This window comes from Triturus cristatus, chromosome 2_2 (assembly GCF_964204655.1).
Source record: "Triturus cristatus chromosome 2_2, aTriCri1.1, whole genome shotgun sequence".
Lineage (NCBI taxonomy): Eukaryota > Metazoa > Chordata > Amphibia > Caudata > Salamandridae > Triturus > Triturus cristatus.
Genome location: NC_140582.1, coordinates 1224687100 through 1224703107, shown reverse-complemented (window position 1 = coordinate 1224703107; position 16008 = coordinate 1224687100). Strand labels below are relative to the sequence as shown.

The following is a 16008-nucleotide window of genomic DNA, read 5'->3' as shown; positions in this document are numbered from 1 at the left end:
CCAAAACTGCTGCTGTCCTCACGGAAAGTTTTAACCAGGCAAGGACTGTGGTCAGCTGACTTCAGGACCATATTCAGCAAGGCTCTCTCACATCACAGTTTCTCACTCGAGGCCAGGCTCAAAATGTCGGCCATTTTTACTTAGGCCACAATAGGCCACAATAGACCATCTTAATTGAAAGAGGCAAAAACAACGTTACTACAGCATAGTGATTAAACAGTGTTAACCCACTAATACCCTTATGTGTATATAATTATCTAGCTTTTGCAACACAAAAAAGCATTAATTCGAAAAGCATTTTGTGCTTGAAAATAAACAGCACTCAGCAACTTTAAACATGTAAACACGCACGTTATTATTAATCAGCACACTTATGCGTTCCCACGTGTAATTCTCTCTTGTTAAAACAAACGGGTTGATTAGTATGAACACTTACACGAGACAAATAATTAATAATTAATAAATTAATATAACAAATAGACAAGCCAGAGCTTCAAAACCCAATTAATTTTCAAACAGAAAACTCTGCTCTAGCAGAGGCACCACGACCCTGCCCGGAGGAAGCGCTTCCCTGCCCCTGCAGCTGACCTGACAGGTGCGTGGCTGACTGTGAGTGACTGGGGAGGCGCGGGAGAAGCTGCGACCCCTATCAGCTGTGGGTCAGAACAGATCACTCGGCGGCGATCCCCTGATGGGCTACAGTGCCCGGTCCCTGAGGGCTGTCGTGGGAGTGTGACGCGGAGTGGAGAGTGTGCGATCTGAAGACTTGCCCGGGCTTCGGCGCTAATAACGTGCATCGCCCACCTCACTCCCTGTGGGTACTGGCCCCATTGACTGCTGCCGCTATGGGCAAGACGGACGCGAAACAAACTACGCTACACTTCAACCCTGCGAAGGGGGGGAAAAAAACACGTGCCCACAATGCTGAGGGGGCGGAGACGGGTCCCGGCGACGAGGAGGATCTCGACTGGAAATCCTTGCTTGTGGGTATGCAGCGGAGTTTGTCCTCCATTGACGCGAAGATTGACACTATGAATACTAGGCTGGACGCGGTGGTGCAGCGGTTGGACCAGCATGGTGAACGGCTCAAGGAGGCGGAGGGTCGGATCTCGGAGCTGGAAGATGGGGCCGGGTCTAACGCAACTAAACTCTCGCAGATGGATCGCCTACTCAAAGTCATAGCGGAGAAAAACGAAGATTTGGAGGCGCGCTCCCGGAGGAATAACGTCCGCCTGGTAGGCCTGTTGGAATCCAGTGGCGGCGGCCGTATGGAAGAATTCATAGAGCGCCTACTGATTTGGACGCGACGCTTTTTCGCCTCAGCTGGTGGTGGAGCGGGCCCACAGATCCTTGGGTCCCCGACCGGTCCCGGGAGCTCCGCCGCGCCCGGTGATCATCAAGTTCCTTAACTATAGAGACCGGGACACTCTGCTGCGCCTGGCGCGTGAGCAGCAACCTATCCAGCACGAAAACACTACGCTCTCGTTCTACCCGGACTTCACCCAGCTGGTGCAGGAGGCCCGTCGCAAGTTTGTGGGAGTAAAGAAAAAGCTGCAACAACGGGACATCCCATATTCAATGCTTTACCCCGCTAAGCTCAAGGTCAACCACCGCGGCAAAGTCCACTTCTTCGGCAACCCGCAACAAGTGGAGGACTTCCTCAAGGACCGAGGGCCCTCCGCGTCTCCACGGCGCAGTCCCAGGGCGAGATCTGGGTCCCGGTCCCCGACGTCGGCTCCGGACTGATGAGTATTACGTCATGATGCCATAATGTTCATTTTTGTCTTCTCTCCTCTGCGTCCCTCTCACTCCTCCCTTTCTCACTCTTTGCTGCTCCTCCTTGCCCCTCCCCTTTTCCACTTTGCTGACGCTTCTTTCTGGTTGTGGGAGTGGTCTGGTGGACTTCACGTGCTGGACTGTCGGACTACACGAGAGCGCTTTTCCATTCCATTGACTTCTGTCTTACTCTGGGGAGGTTGGGGGGGAGCATGGAGATTGAGGGTCTCACTCATGTCGCCAACTGTTCTTCCGGAGCTGCTGGCACGGTCGTTGTGGCTGCTATTTGCCTTGGCACTCCCCCTCCCACCCCACTCTCGCTACCTGCTCTCAGCGGCGGCGATATGGTGGGTGAAGTATCGGGATAGGGGAGGGTGGGTCCAGCTCACTGGCGTTACCCAACGAGGGAGTACCCCATGAGGATGGCTTTGTTTGATGGGAGGGTCGTGGGGGGTATGGTTCCCGGCAGGATTGGGCTGTCGTGGTGGGAGGGAGAGGGGTGTGGGGGGGGCGGGTTGTTGTGGGGATTGTTGGTTGGTAAGTTTTCCTCTGACGTGTTGGTTGAGTCGGATGGAACGGGTGAGGGGAGGGACCGTGAATACAGCATTACACTGATCTATTGGACAAATCGCATGTATACATTGGAGTTGATGGTTTGGCGCTGCATGTGGTGGTGCCTGGAGTCGGCGGTATGCTGCCTAGTTGGGCTAGAGGCGGGAGGGCACCTGGGAGGCTGGACATGGCTGAGAGGTGATCCGCAAGTGGGCAATAGGCGCCAGTCTGGGTGATGGTGCAGGATGAGGATATTGCGCGGCGCGACCCGCATAGTAGAGTGAACGTCCTGGCCTGGAATATACGGGGGTTGGGTGACCCGCGTAAGCGCCGCCAAGTCCTGGGGTATCTCGATCGCCATCAAATACATATAGCGCTGCTACAGGAAACGCATACGGACCCCCGAAGCACACCTTCATTTGCGTCCCGCTGGGCGTCTTATAGCCTATTCTCCTCATACTCCACCTATTCAAGGGGAACTGCCATCCTGGTCAAAAAGCACACCCCCTTTGTGCCCCTGGGGGAATAAAATGATGCTGAGGGCCGTTTCTGTGTTGCGTGGGGTCGCATGGGCAACGCCACGATTACTATCGTGTCCTCCTATGGTCCGAACCTGGATGAGCCCGCACACTTTATCTCCCTATGGGAAGTTATATTGGGGTAGGATCCACTCACTTGCGCTGGGGTGGAGATTTCAATGTTCCTCTGAATCCTTCTCTTGACCGCTACAGTGCAGATACCCCACACCATCCCCGCTCTCAGGCATATATCTCTGACCTGTTGACCCACCACTTACTGATAGACGCTTGGCGCTGGATACACCCGTTTGCGCGTGAGGGCACGCACTGGTCGGCACCACACTCCACTTGGGCTCGGCTGGACTACATACTGCTTTCTAGGGGCTTGGGGTCCTCACTGCTTACGGCGCGACACTTGCCTCGTACCTTTTCAGACCACGCACCGGTACTGATCACTCTGGCCAGGACCGGGCTGGTAGGCGCGCCGCTCCCGTGGCGCATGCAGCCTAACATCCTCCGGGATGAACTTTTCCAGCATGAAATGTCCCAGGAGATCATGGACTTCATTGAACGCAACAGAGGGTCGGTGGATAGCGTTGCGACGGTTTGGGAGGCCTTCAAGGTCACCATGCGAGGGGTGTGCATCTCGAAGGGATCAGTGGTACTGCGCTATCTTCGCGCTACTCTGACTTCTCTGGAGCGGGATCTGAGGGCGCTGGAGACTGCCACAGATTTCCTGGAGGACCCCGGAGCGCAGCTAGAATATCGCACGAAGCTCTCGGAGTACAAGCGCACTGCGGAGAGAGAAGTTCACTTTAGGGGGAAGCACTTCTTGGCGCGGGCATATGGGGAAGGGGAGCGACCCGGCAGGTTCCTTGCGGGGGTAATTCGCCCCCCACAGGGCTCTAATCACATACTAGAGGTCAGGGCCCCGGATGGTTCCATATGCCGAGATACGCCCTCTATACTCTCTTCCTTTGTCTCACACTACTCAGACCTGTACACCTCCAGACGGGAAACGCCGTTGGAAATGTCCGACTATCTCTCGGAGCTCACTCTCGGGTGGTTATCCAATGCCCAGCGGGAACTCTTGGCGGCCCCCATCGGCCTGGCTGAAATCAAGGAAGCCATAATGCAGACGTCATCGGGGAAGGCGCCGGGCCTAGACGGCTTCCCTATCGACTACTACAAAACCTTTATTGACCCTCTGGCGGCGGTTCTACGCGAGGTGTTCGAAGAGGCAAATGAGACTGGCTCGTTGCCACCCAGTATGTCGGAGACCCTTATAGTCTCGCTCCTTAAACCGGGGAAACCTCCGGATTCCTGCGACTCCTACCGGCCCCTTTCTCTCCTCAACAGCGACGTGAAGATTCTGGCCAAGGTTCTAGCGAACCGGGTTAACCTCCTGATTGGAGACTTAATTCTGCCGGATCAGTCGGGGTTCGTCCCCGGCAGGTCCACCTCTCACAATCTTCGGACCCTGTTCTCGATCCTCAATAATGCTGATCCCTCTCTCGCGTTGGTGGCGGTGTTCCTGGACGCCACCAAAGCGTTCGACTCGGTCGAGTGGGACTATCTCCATTTGATTCTGCGTAACATGGGTATGCCCATAGCTTTCTCCAGATGGATCCAAATTCTTTATCACCGCCCCATGGCGAGGGTTCTTATTAACGGGCGTGTCTCTGAACCGTTCCTGGTCACTAGGGGCACTCGGCAGGGGTGCCCGCTATCGCCGCTCCTCTTCGTCTTGGCAATAGAACCCCTGGCGTCCCGGCTTCGGCAAAACTACCTGGCAGCTTCCTTGCGCTGTCAACAGAGGCAAATCTTGGTGTCGCTTTACGCGGATGACCTCACGTTGTACATCAAACACCCCCAAGAACACTTGAACCCCATACTCAGAGAGCTTGTTCGGTTCTCGTTGTACTCGGGAATACACATCAATTGGGGCAAATCTGCGGTCTTTCCCCTAACGGAGGGTGTCGACAGATTCCCACTCGACTTCCCGTTGGAGTGGCGCGACACTGATGTGAAGTATCTGGGGGTGGGGATCTCCAGGGATCGACAGGAAGTGATGCGTATGAACTATGGCAAGACTCTGGAGTATATACGCACAAGTATAGTTAGATGGCTGACCTTGCCGCTGACCATGGCTGGCCGTGTCTCACTTATCAAAATGGTTATACTCCCCAAACTACTCTATTTATTCCTCAATATACCGTTTCATCCGGGGGGCTATTTCTTCAGGGCTCCGAGGACTGAACTCATCCGGCTGGTGTGGGGGGGAAGGAGACCGCGGCTCAAATGGTCTGTGCTTACGCGACCGTACGTACAGGGGGGCCTCGATATCCCGGATTTTGAGCTCTACTACAACTGCGCCCAAGCACACTACGCGTATTATTGGTATCGCCCCACCCCTTACATGCCACAGATAGCTGTAGAGCACTGGTTGGCGGATCCGATCCCGCTGGAAGGCATTGCCCTCGCGGAGGTCCCCTCGTCTCGGGCCGATCGCAATCCTGTTCAGGCTACGGCGCATGCTTGGAGTGTTTTGGCGAGACTCATGGGCGCGCCGCTCCTTTATTTCCCACTGATGCCCTTGGTCTACCACCCGGCTCTTCCCCTTCTGGAGGAGGGTCTGTTCCAGCGAATCAAACTTAAAACTGGGGTAACGCGCTGGGGGGACTTGTTCCACGAGGGTAGGTTTTGCGACCTCCCGGTCCTATTCGGAGAGGCGGTCCCAACCCCCCTGGAGGTTTTTGCGTTTATTCGTCTTCGCAGTGGCCTACAAAAAATACTGCCGGCATATCCTGCAGAGCCTGCAGTTTTGGAACCGTTTCATTACCTCCTCGACTCCACCTCCCCGTCGCACATGGTCTCCTTGCTTTATCGGCGCCTTTACACCCATGAGCGGGGGGGATATTCTGAGGTCTCGGGCCGGTTGGGAGACTGAGATCGGCACAGTGCTCACGGATGCACAGTGGGAGTACTGTTGTCTGCAAACCGAAATGATCTCTTCGAGCAGTAGGTTCCGCATCATTCACTACAAATTCCTACACCGTCTCTATTGTACCCCAGTCCAGATGCATAGGTTTCAGCTTCGTGACAACGATCGGTGTGATAGGTGTCACTCCCCGGGGTCTGACTTTTTACACCTGGCCTGGACCTGCCCGAGTATAGATGACTATTGGAACCGAGTCTATGCTGCCATAGGTGAGATGCTCGGGGGCCCGCTGCATCCCTCCCCACTTCAGGCCCTGCTGGGATACACTCGGGATGTACCCAAGGTGGATCGTCACTTTGTTACCTGTGCGCTGTTGCTAGCCAAGCGGCGTGTGGCATGTCGGTGGGGGCGGGGGAGAAGCCCTAAGTTTAAGGAGTGGCTGCGGGATATGCTTACCTGTCAGGAGAATGTTCTGCTGTATGCTGATTTGCTGCCACCTGCGTCACGGCCCCCTGACATTTGGGCCCCTCTGACGAGCTACCTCTCTGCCCATGGGGACCAGGGGACTCATCCTAGTGTAGCTGAGGGATGATGTCGGATGTTGGCTTGAGGCGTGGAGGGTGGATGGATGCCCTCCTCGTGTGGGATTCCGGCCTGTGGGGTCTTCAGGGTTCTTATATATCTCTCTGGAGGAAGATACTGCCACTATCCAATGACTGTCTCCAATGTGATGTAATCTGTGCAAATGTGATATTGATGTATCTCCTACTGCGAATAAGTGTAATGCTTGTTGGTTCCTTTCTTGTTGCATGAAAAATCTAAAATAAAGAGTTAAAAAAAAAAAAAAAAAGGATGAATGGCCCACTTCCAAATATATGACCATGAGGTGTCATCCTCTGTGACTTCCAACTCCAGCTCCTATTTGAGGACCTACCAGGGTTTAATGCAGGAAGATGGGGGCTCAACGAGAAGATAGAAGCAAGTGACACCTTTTCTAGTTAGGTGACTCTCAAGTGTGTTTCAGTAGGCGAAAGGGATCGTTGAACTTGGGCATGATTAGAGAACGAAGATACCCGGTGCACGGTTTGTAGCACATATATTGGGTGATCAATGTCTAATGCAAAACAACATGCAAGAAAACTGGGGAAAGGGGTAGGAGTAGGGGTCGGCCAGCATAGCAGTCTTATTAGTAAATCTTCTACAAAACCCTTTATCTGACGTTCCGGGAGGCAGTTAGGGTTGTTCAAAACAGGAGACATTGGGGAGGGATAGATCAGAAGTCCAGAGCTACAGATGGTGGCTGACCAATGTGTTACAGTTATGTGCATGGGGTGTAAGTGAGAGGGGTGGTGGTGGTGCCATGGGAGCCACAGCAATATATATATATTGGTTTGGTTGAAAAGTGTGCCTCAACCTGCAGTCATAGTTTCCCTGTGTTAGGACTGGTGAGGTTAAACACTGGACGGAGCTGGGCTACACGGATATAGCGATCCATCTGAGGGAATCCCAAGCCTCCCTCTGGCTTGTTTCTGCACATTGTGATGTAAAATACCGTCCTGGCTCCCCCCACCACCACTTGAAGGACAGAAGTTTGCGTTGGATAAGGTGGATCTTGTCTCAGGGGATCAAAAGGGGGAACGTCTGAATCACTGAAAGTAGAAATTTTCATTTTAATGATGGCCAGTCTGCCAAACCACAAGCATTCTAGTTTCTCCCATTGGCGGAAAGTCTGGAAGGGGAGATTAGCTGCAAACAAATCTTCGATCCCAACCATGATGGTCACCCAGGTATTCAAAGGATAAAAGGGATCTAGTTTTACCGAGCATAGCTAGAAAAGTCACACCATTCATTGATTGCGATGGAAGTTCCATGGCAACAGATTTGGAATAGTTGATCAATAGATTTCAAAAAGCAATTAGGATAATTGATCAGGGCGGGCAACAATATCTCAAGTTTGGTGATAAAGCATAGGATATTGGCGCAAAATTACCCTCTCTAAAGGGTCACCCCAAACTTTCCCCCTTCCTCCTCCTCTTTTTCTAAGTCTATTTTTGCTAGCTTTAGGACTCTGAGCACGTCACCACTGCTAACCAGTGCTAAAGTGCATGTGCTCTCTCTTTTAAACATGGTAACATGGGCTCATACCCAGTTTACCTATTTAATTTACCTGTAAGTCCCTTGTACAGTGCACTACATGTGCCCAGGGCATGTAAATTAAATGCTACTAGTGGGCCTGCAACACTGATTGTGCCACCCACATGAGTAGCCCTTTAAACATGTCTCAGGCCTGCCACTGTAGAGCCTATGTGGGCAGTTTTAAACTGCCATGCCGAAATGTCATACTTCCCTTTTAGTACACATAAGGCACCCCTAAGGTAGAACTTAGGTATCCCCATAGGCAGGGTGCAGGGTATTTAAAAGGTAGGACGTGCTTTTAAGTTTTACATGTACTGGTAGTGAAAAACTGCTAAATTCCTTTTTCACTACTGTGAACCCTACTTCTCTCATAGGTTAACTTTGGGAATTCCTTAATACACTTTTAAGCTGTAATTCCTGATTAGAAAGGAGTAGATCTATCATGTTTTATATCTTTGGAATGGTAATGATAAATCTTCTTTACTGGTAAAGTTGGATTTAACATTACTATTTTAGAAAATCCTCTTTACTGATAAAGTTGGAATATTATCTATTTAATATTTTAGAAATGCCTCTTTTAGAAAGTTTATTCAAAAGAAAAAGTAACTGTGGAGGAACAGACATCCAAAGCATTCACAATAGGGGACATTTAATTACTTTCTATGCATAGGATCATTATCCTATCAGATTCATATACATTTCTTAGTAAATCACATTCGTTATTCATTACGGGTCAAAACCATATTTTATTTCTTATTTCATATCTGGTTAGTACCACTGGTCTTTTTTCTGCCAATATTAAGAGAGACAATCAAACAAAAATATATACACCATACATATAAAACACACACAAAATAACAAAAGATCAAAAATATTAACAATTTCCTAGACCACGAATTTTATACAAGAGTCCGTTCCTAAAGTACATTGCTATCCACTGTGAGGTAACCCTATGCACCTTAGAGGTATCCTCTCCACCTCAAAGAAAACCTTTTTATGTGCAAGTCCGCGATTGCATATCAATTTAATATTAGACAGATTCCTCCTTCTCCAGTTGTCAAAAGTTTAGAAAATTGGCATTTCTCTGCTGTTAAAGCTCTGTGTGCCTGCAGTCAGTCTCAAATAGACATCTGGGTTGGGTGACAGCTACACTTTGTGCATTCCCCCTAGACAGCCAAAAATACAGGAAAGGTTGGTGTGTCTGAATGCCCATCAGCATTCTGATGGCTCTTATAGGGCAGGTAAGGAGGGAGGGGTTGACTCGGAAGTGTTCTGTTCCCACACAAAGGACTGATTACCCTCCGAGATCTGGAGCCAGGGCTGGGAAGTAATGGATTTCTGACCCCACCAAATCAGTCACTTCTGGACCTGTGAAGAACTCTGCCAGGAGGAAGAACTACTATGCTGCTACAAGGACTGCCACTCTGCTGGACTACTGCTCTGATAGAACTGCTTTTCTGCTCTGCTGTGCTGCCCTGCGGCCTTCTACCCTCTGCCCTGCTGAGGAAAAGGACTGGACCCATCTAACTTAAACCGTGAGTGACTCCAGGGGCATGCTGGCTTGCCCCCTGTTCTGAAATCCCAGGGACATCAAAGACTTCTTACAACCCTGCAACAGCACCTGGACTCTGCCATCTGTGAGTCCTGCTCTGCCAAGTGGTCCCAATCCAGTCCTGAACCCTTGAAAGTGAGGATTTCTATGCTGCAACTGTTGACGCAGACACATTACAGCTGTTTTGTTGATTGGAACCAGTGCATTTGCACCCGACGATGCATTATCCGTCCTAAGCGCTGCTCACTGCCAAAGCTTGCCTGATTACATGGCTCAATGATTATGCATCATCTACGAATCTCTTGGATCGACAACGACACATCACCTCCTTGCTCCTCGCATCTCATGCTTGACATCGATGCAACCCATCCAAAGGTACTGTTTTGAGCGGGGCAGCGCTGGTCCCCGTATCCGACCCACACTCCATCATGGTCGGCTTGAACTTTTGGATTTACTCCGGTCAATTGCGACTCTAAGACTCTAAGCACTATATTTTCAAATAAAAAATTCATAACTCTGGTTCTACATAGTGGATTTTTGTCATATTGGTCTTATGTTTCTCATAAAATTGTCAATGTTTCTAAACCAGTGTGGAGTATGTTTGTGGTGTTTTCATTTTGGTACTGTGTGTGTTGCACAAATACTTTACACATTGCCTCTCTAATTTAACCTGACTGCTCAGTGCCAAGCTAGCAGAGGGTGAGCACAAATAAACTCTTAGAGGCTTATTTTCAAGCCCCTTTTGGCACATTATGCTCCAGAGGCACAGTGAGCAGACCAATATCTACGAGGCCAAGAAAAGTAACTTTGCGTGGCTTTTCATTGCCTCGTAGATATGGAGTACGGCAAAGCATCTCAAGTTGCTGCCTTGCCTTACTCTGGACAAAAGTGGCATTCCATGGGTGTTGCAGTGGGTGTTCACCACAACACCCATGAACTTTGACACTGTCCCAGATTTACAAGGATCTCTAAACCCGGGGCAGTCCCAAAACCTTGCGCCTCCCTAAAGAGAGCGCAACAAGGAGCAATGTTTACATTCCTCCTCGTTTTTTGTTCTTTTCACGTGTGCCGCATTCTTCAGCACACATAGCAAGAGGAAAATGCCTCTTGTGAATGTTTTTGTGCCGGAAGATGCCGCTTGCTGCATAAAAACAATCATGCTGACAACACAGACACTCTTGGCACCATGGTTAATGTGTGCCTGTGTTGAAGCATGGCTGCATATTGTGCACCCGTGAAGGCAGAAAGGACAGGAATGCACCGTATATCACTGGGCCACCAGGCTTATTCGCAATGGGTTCAGGCTCTCGGGGCTGCCTGCTGCTGTCGTCCTGATTCTCTTCAGCCCCCCTCACCTCGTCATCCTCCCCGCTGCTTTATCCATCTTCCACCCAAACGGATGTTCCCCACATCTTTTTGCTCCCTCCTTGACACGCCTCTCATTCGCTGCAGTCGCTGTCGTGGTCAGCGGCTTCGTCCTCGCAGCTCTCCTTTTGCACGGTAAGGCTGAGTGGCATTTCTCGTTGCTCTGGATGTCAAAGAGCTCTGACTACCACTGATGGCCATATTGGATTCCTCGATCAGATCCCGGACTTCCGTACACACCCCCAAATCCTTTAACTTTAAAAAAAATATATATAAATTTACAGAGTTCTGAAATGGGCATTGTCCCCATCACCCTCTTTTGAAAATGATTCTTATAACTCTACAACCCTACCAGAGCCTAAACCCTAAATCACCCTTACCACACCATACCCTTACCTACCCTCAACCTTAAAAACACATTTACCATTCTATACCCCTGCCCATCGCTAATCTGTAAAAACGCCCTTACCACGCTATATACTTACTCACCACTAAACCTTAAAACACTGCTGCCACCCTATTCCCTTACCCCCCCTGCCCTGAAAATATCCTTACCACCCTATACCCCTACACCCTAAAAATACCCTTAACCTCCTGAAACCCTTACCCACCCCTAAACTCCACATTATATATCTATATATATATATATATATACTTGTGCCCTACGTAACTATAACGCATACTCTTCCCATGCACTGATAATTTCCTGAACTATTACATCACTCGTGATGTGTTCGGTGATATCACTGATAACATGACTGCAACTTCTGAAATGACATCATTGATGAGAACACTGTATTGCGGGGGTGGGAGTTAGAGTTACTTTAGCACATTTGTTTTAGTTAGTGGAGATAATTATAACTGGTGAAGTTCAGTGTTTCTTTAGTTTAAAATGTTATGTTGTTACTGAACTATAATGATACTCTACCATTTTCTTCAGTGAATTTCGTGTTTTTTAAATGTAAAGTAAGATATAACTATAGTTGCTGACTATAAAGTCACTTTAACCTCTGTATTTTTCAGTGAAAAAAATATATTTATATTTATATATATATATATATATATATATATATATATATATATATATATATATATATATATATATATATATATATATATATTAAATAAACTCATTCATACCTTAAGAATACTTATGGTGCGTGGTTCAAACATGTGTGGTAAAGGCATGTGTGGTAAAGCGCATTGTGTGGCAAAGGTTTTATGGCACAGGCATTGCATTGTAAAAACATTGTTGTAAAGACTGGCTCCCTAAAAGTCAACACGTGGGCTCTCTTGTAACATAAGGACTTATTGAAGTCCTGTCACCGAAACAGAAATGGGACAATTTAACCATCCATGAAATGCGAAGGCCTGAGGGAGAGACCATCCAAGCAACGGCAATAGATGACAAATACTTTGAAGCCAAATGGCTCAAGGGTCATGGCCCAGATCCCACTCTCTCTGTACTAATTATTGAACTTTTGGGAAGAGTTAGCAACACAATGTCTGCCAACATCTATACTGGGCTGTCATCTGAGCTAAAGAAAACTGAGGCAAGTAACACTTTTGAGAAAATGTAATGACTCAGATCTATGAAAAATGTGAGCAGCACAATACATATAGTTGCTGTGCAATTGTTTGTAGCTAGGGAGTTGCCACTCACAAAACGCCACTTTGGAGAAATTTGATACATTCTGCCACCTCAAGCCTCATCCAACACCTACACGACATTGGTCTCCAAGTACACGCACTCAGATGAACCTGCTCCTTCCTCTCTGGAAGGACCCAGTCAGTCACCCTGGCACCACAAAACTCAGATGCCCAAAACCTTATCTGCGGAGTTCCCTAAAGATCCTCCCTGAGCCCGATCCTCTTCAAAACATACATGATCCCGCTAGCTAGCATCATCCATTCTCACTGCATTGACATCCTCTCCCACGCCAATGACACATAACTCATTCTCTCCCACACGGACAAGATGCACAGTACCTGGACCCAGTGCAGGCCCTTCTGTAATACTGATAGAGCTGGCTTCCATATAGCGCCTGCGCTATCTCAAGAGCATGTTCAATGCAAATGAGGGAATATCTTTGCCTCTGTGCTCACGCCATATTATGAATGCCAGCTCAAAAAGCAAAGGAGCTGTCAGGAGGTGCACTGAAAGTGCACCACAAAAAGGTGTCGCATTGTCAGTGCGCCCCCTGAGGGCAGCACTCTGGATGGAGGAAAGGGAGTCCCATGAACCCCCTAGACATTCCCCTGCACATGGGTGCAATCACTCACCGTCCCCCCTGTAATGTTCTCTAATTCCTCCTCAAAATGCCGGTGGGTTGCCACCTGCACTGTGAAACACAGAGTGGCTTTGAAGCAGCTGCTCCACATTTCACTTGAATGCACTGTCCCCAGGGCAGCACCAGTTTGCGGCTGCCATGAGGGCAGTGCATTCTCCGCATGGTGCACCTATTTAAAGGTGCGGTGTGGCACAAACATCAAAAATGCACCCTATGTGTAATAAGGGCCCTAGTGGCCAACAGTGCCTGGACTATCTCCCACCCCACCACACACTGTGGACCTTGGGATCATCATTAACAGCAAAGTCAACATGACCACTCAAGACAACCATGTCACCACCTCTTGCTTCGATACCCTGAAAATGCTGAGGAAGATCTTCAAATGGCTCCCAATCAGCATCCTTAAAACCATCATGCATACCCTGGTCAGAAGCAAGCTGTACTACAAGAACACCCTCTATGCCGAGATCAACAAAAAACTCACCAGAAGGATGCAGGCCATTCAGAAGTCAGCAACCAGAATCACTCACAGCCTCCCGTGCCTCACTCACATCACACCACACCTAAAGAAACTCCACTGGGTCCTTATAAACAATCAAGCACAAATCTAACTCCTCACTCACACTTTCAAGACACTAAAGAACACTAGTCCAGCAGACCTCAACAATTGCATCTGCTTTTCACAAACCTTCCAGATACCTTCGCTCGTCTGGACTCCTCCTTTCACACATCCTACACATATGAAACGCCAGATCTGGTGGTCAAGCTTTCTCCTACATCCTTCCTAAAGTGAGGAACAACCTGTCACTAGACATAGGAGCCTCCTCCTCACTTCTTGAATAATGCAAGAAGCTGAACACCTGGCTTTTCTCATAGTCCCACATGGCTGTTGGTTTGGCCTGGCAAACACTTGCTCAGTGTCAGAATACCCTCCTGGGTGATAGTGCATACATAATATAACAAGTAACACAAAGCAGTCCATAGTGAAACGTTCCTTTACTTTGGGAAACTATCCAACTCAAATCATGATTTACATTGGATAGTAAATCCTAGCATAACACTTAGCCGTCGGGTTTTCATCACAAAAGTAACGCGAACCTGGTGCAAAGTGTTGGTCAATCAGGACCTTAATATTTAAAAATGCTCAAAAAGCTTTATTATTTGACATAGTTCTACCAGAATTCGATAATGATTAATACCACAATGTTGTAATTCCAGTTATGAGGAAACCCAATAGTTTAAGGTTCAATAAACCTAACAGTGGCTGCCCCATTTGACAATTCTAGGGTAGCCCTATACTGTCAAATGAATGTGAAGTGTGCAAGGTGTCCTCACACCACTGCTGATGTGTGTGATAATGTTCTCTCCACCTTTCCTTCGCAGCCTCCGGTGTTTCCTAAAGTGGAAGCCTACACTGGCATCTCCTGCTGCCATATTCGAACAACCTGGCATTAATTCAGGGTTCAGCCAGAGGGACTGCTGCTCTGGTGACGACTGTAAGTGACATGCTTTCATCTACCTGCTGTATTTGTGAGACCTCACGTAACAGCAACACTGTGGACCGGCCCAGTGCTGAATTTGAAGTGAGTTTATAAATCCATGTGAACTGTTTTGATAGAACCCACATGTTGCAGAGACCCTCCAGAGAGGGTTGATAGGGGAAGCAGCGTTTTCTAAAATAGGGCAAAACCCTTCATTTTGCCCCCAATATTTTGAATTCTAAATGTTCCTTGATCAATCAAGCAATCAATCACCAAATCAAACATTTATTTGAGTGCGGCAAATTACCCGTGAGGATCTCAAGGCACTGACTTTCTTACTGTCAGCGCCAACAGGAAAGAGGCAAGGACCCAGGTTTGATCCATTCTCCATTGTGAGTTTATCTGCAGTAGAATCTTGGCTCATATTGATCGCCAAGTGACACAATTTGATATTCAGATAGCACTAAAGAGCACTACTTTTTCCCATATCAGTGGACTTGAGACTCTATCATTTGTAAAACATACTAACGGCCTTGCTGGATTCTACAAGACATACCTCTCAAATGGGACAGAACAAATCCCTGCTCATGGACATGTACCTCTAGATTAGTCTCAAACTTACCTATCAAATATTACGTACTTCAGAGAGTCAGTCTAGGAAGCCCACCTCAAGAGGCTGTATTGACTCTGGGCACTGCCAGGATTGGGGCTGGCTACCACAGGAGTCTCGCTATCCTTTGGGAGCTATACATGCCCTAAGTCTACCAGGTCATAGTAAGAAGGGACAATAGGAGGATTTCTCTGGTTTGCAAACATTCCTGGGGCTGGCTCTTTGAGGGTCTGGGATGCATGGATCTTTACTGCTTGGTCTTGTGCTGCTCCGCACCCTTTTTTGAGATGGTCAAATGATTCAAACACTGCATTGCTTTGAATATACACTGGCAAACCTTTGTATGTTAACGAAAGGTGGATGCCGCATGAAAAGTTTGGAAAAATGATTTGGATTATTTTTTAATGTATATTTTGTGTTTGATTTTTATGGTGACACTCTGACAAAGTCAGTAGGCCTGACTCATAATAATGTGTCACCCCTATTGTGGTAGGCACACAGGGAGTATAGTGTTTTAAAGGGTTATGACTTGCTGGTGCACAGAATGTTAAAGGTTCTTCTAGGAAAGGGGGTCTAGAGTACGCTTTGGGGATTGTATGTGTACGTCTATCTCTTTGCAATGGTTTATAACAAAGGAATGTGGTGGATAGGGTAGGAAAGGATTATAAGCAGCATTAGTGAACCCATCACAGCTGTATCCTTGTTTATTTATCCATTTAGGACAATTCTGCTCTTTATTTTACTTCTCAATGGTTATTAATATCCCCAGCAATGATAGTTGAACTC

At 48.2% G+C, this 16008-nt stretch overlaps 1 protein-coding gene across 1 annotated transcript in view; it reads left to right on the top strand.

Moving 5' to 3' along the window:
• The window catches only part of LOC146863452 (coagulation factor XI-like), a 350494-nt gene that overhangs the window by 108971 nt on the left and 225515 nt on the right, over nucleotides 1-16008 (top strand). The window contains exon 5 of the mRNA XM_085643173.1: nucleotides 14515-14627. Coding sequence (XP_085499299.1) covers nucleotides 14515-14627 — 113 coding nt within the window. The remainder of the gene's footprint in view (nucleotides 1-14514; nucleotides 14628-16008) is intronic.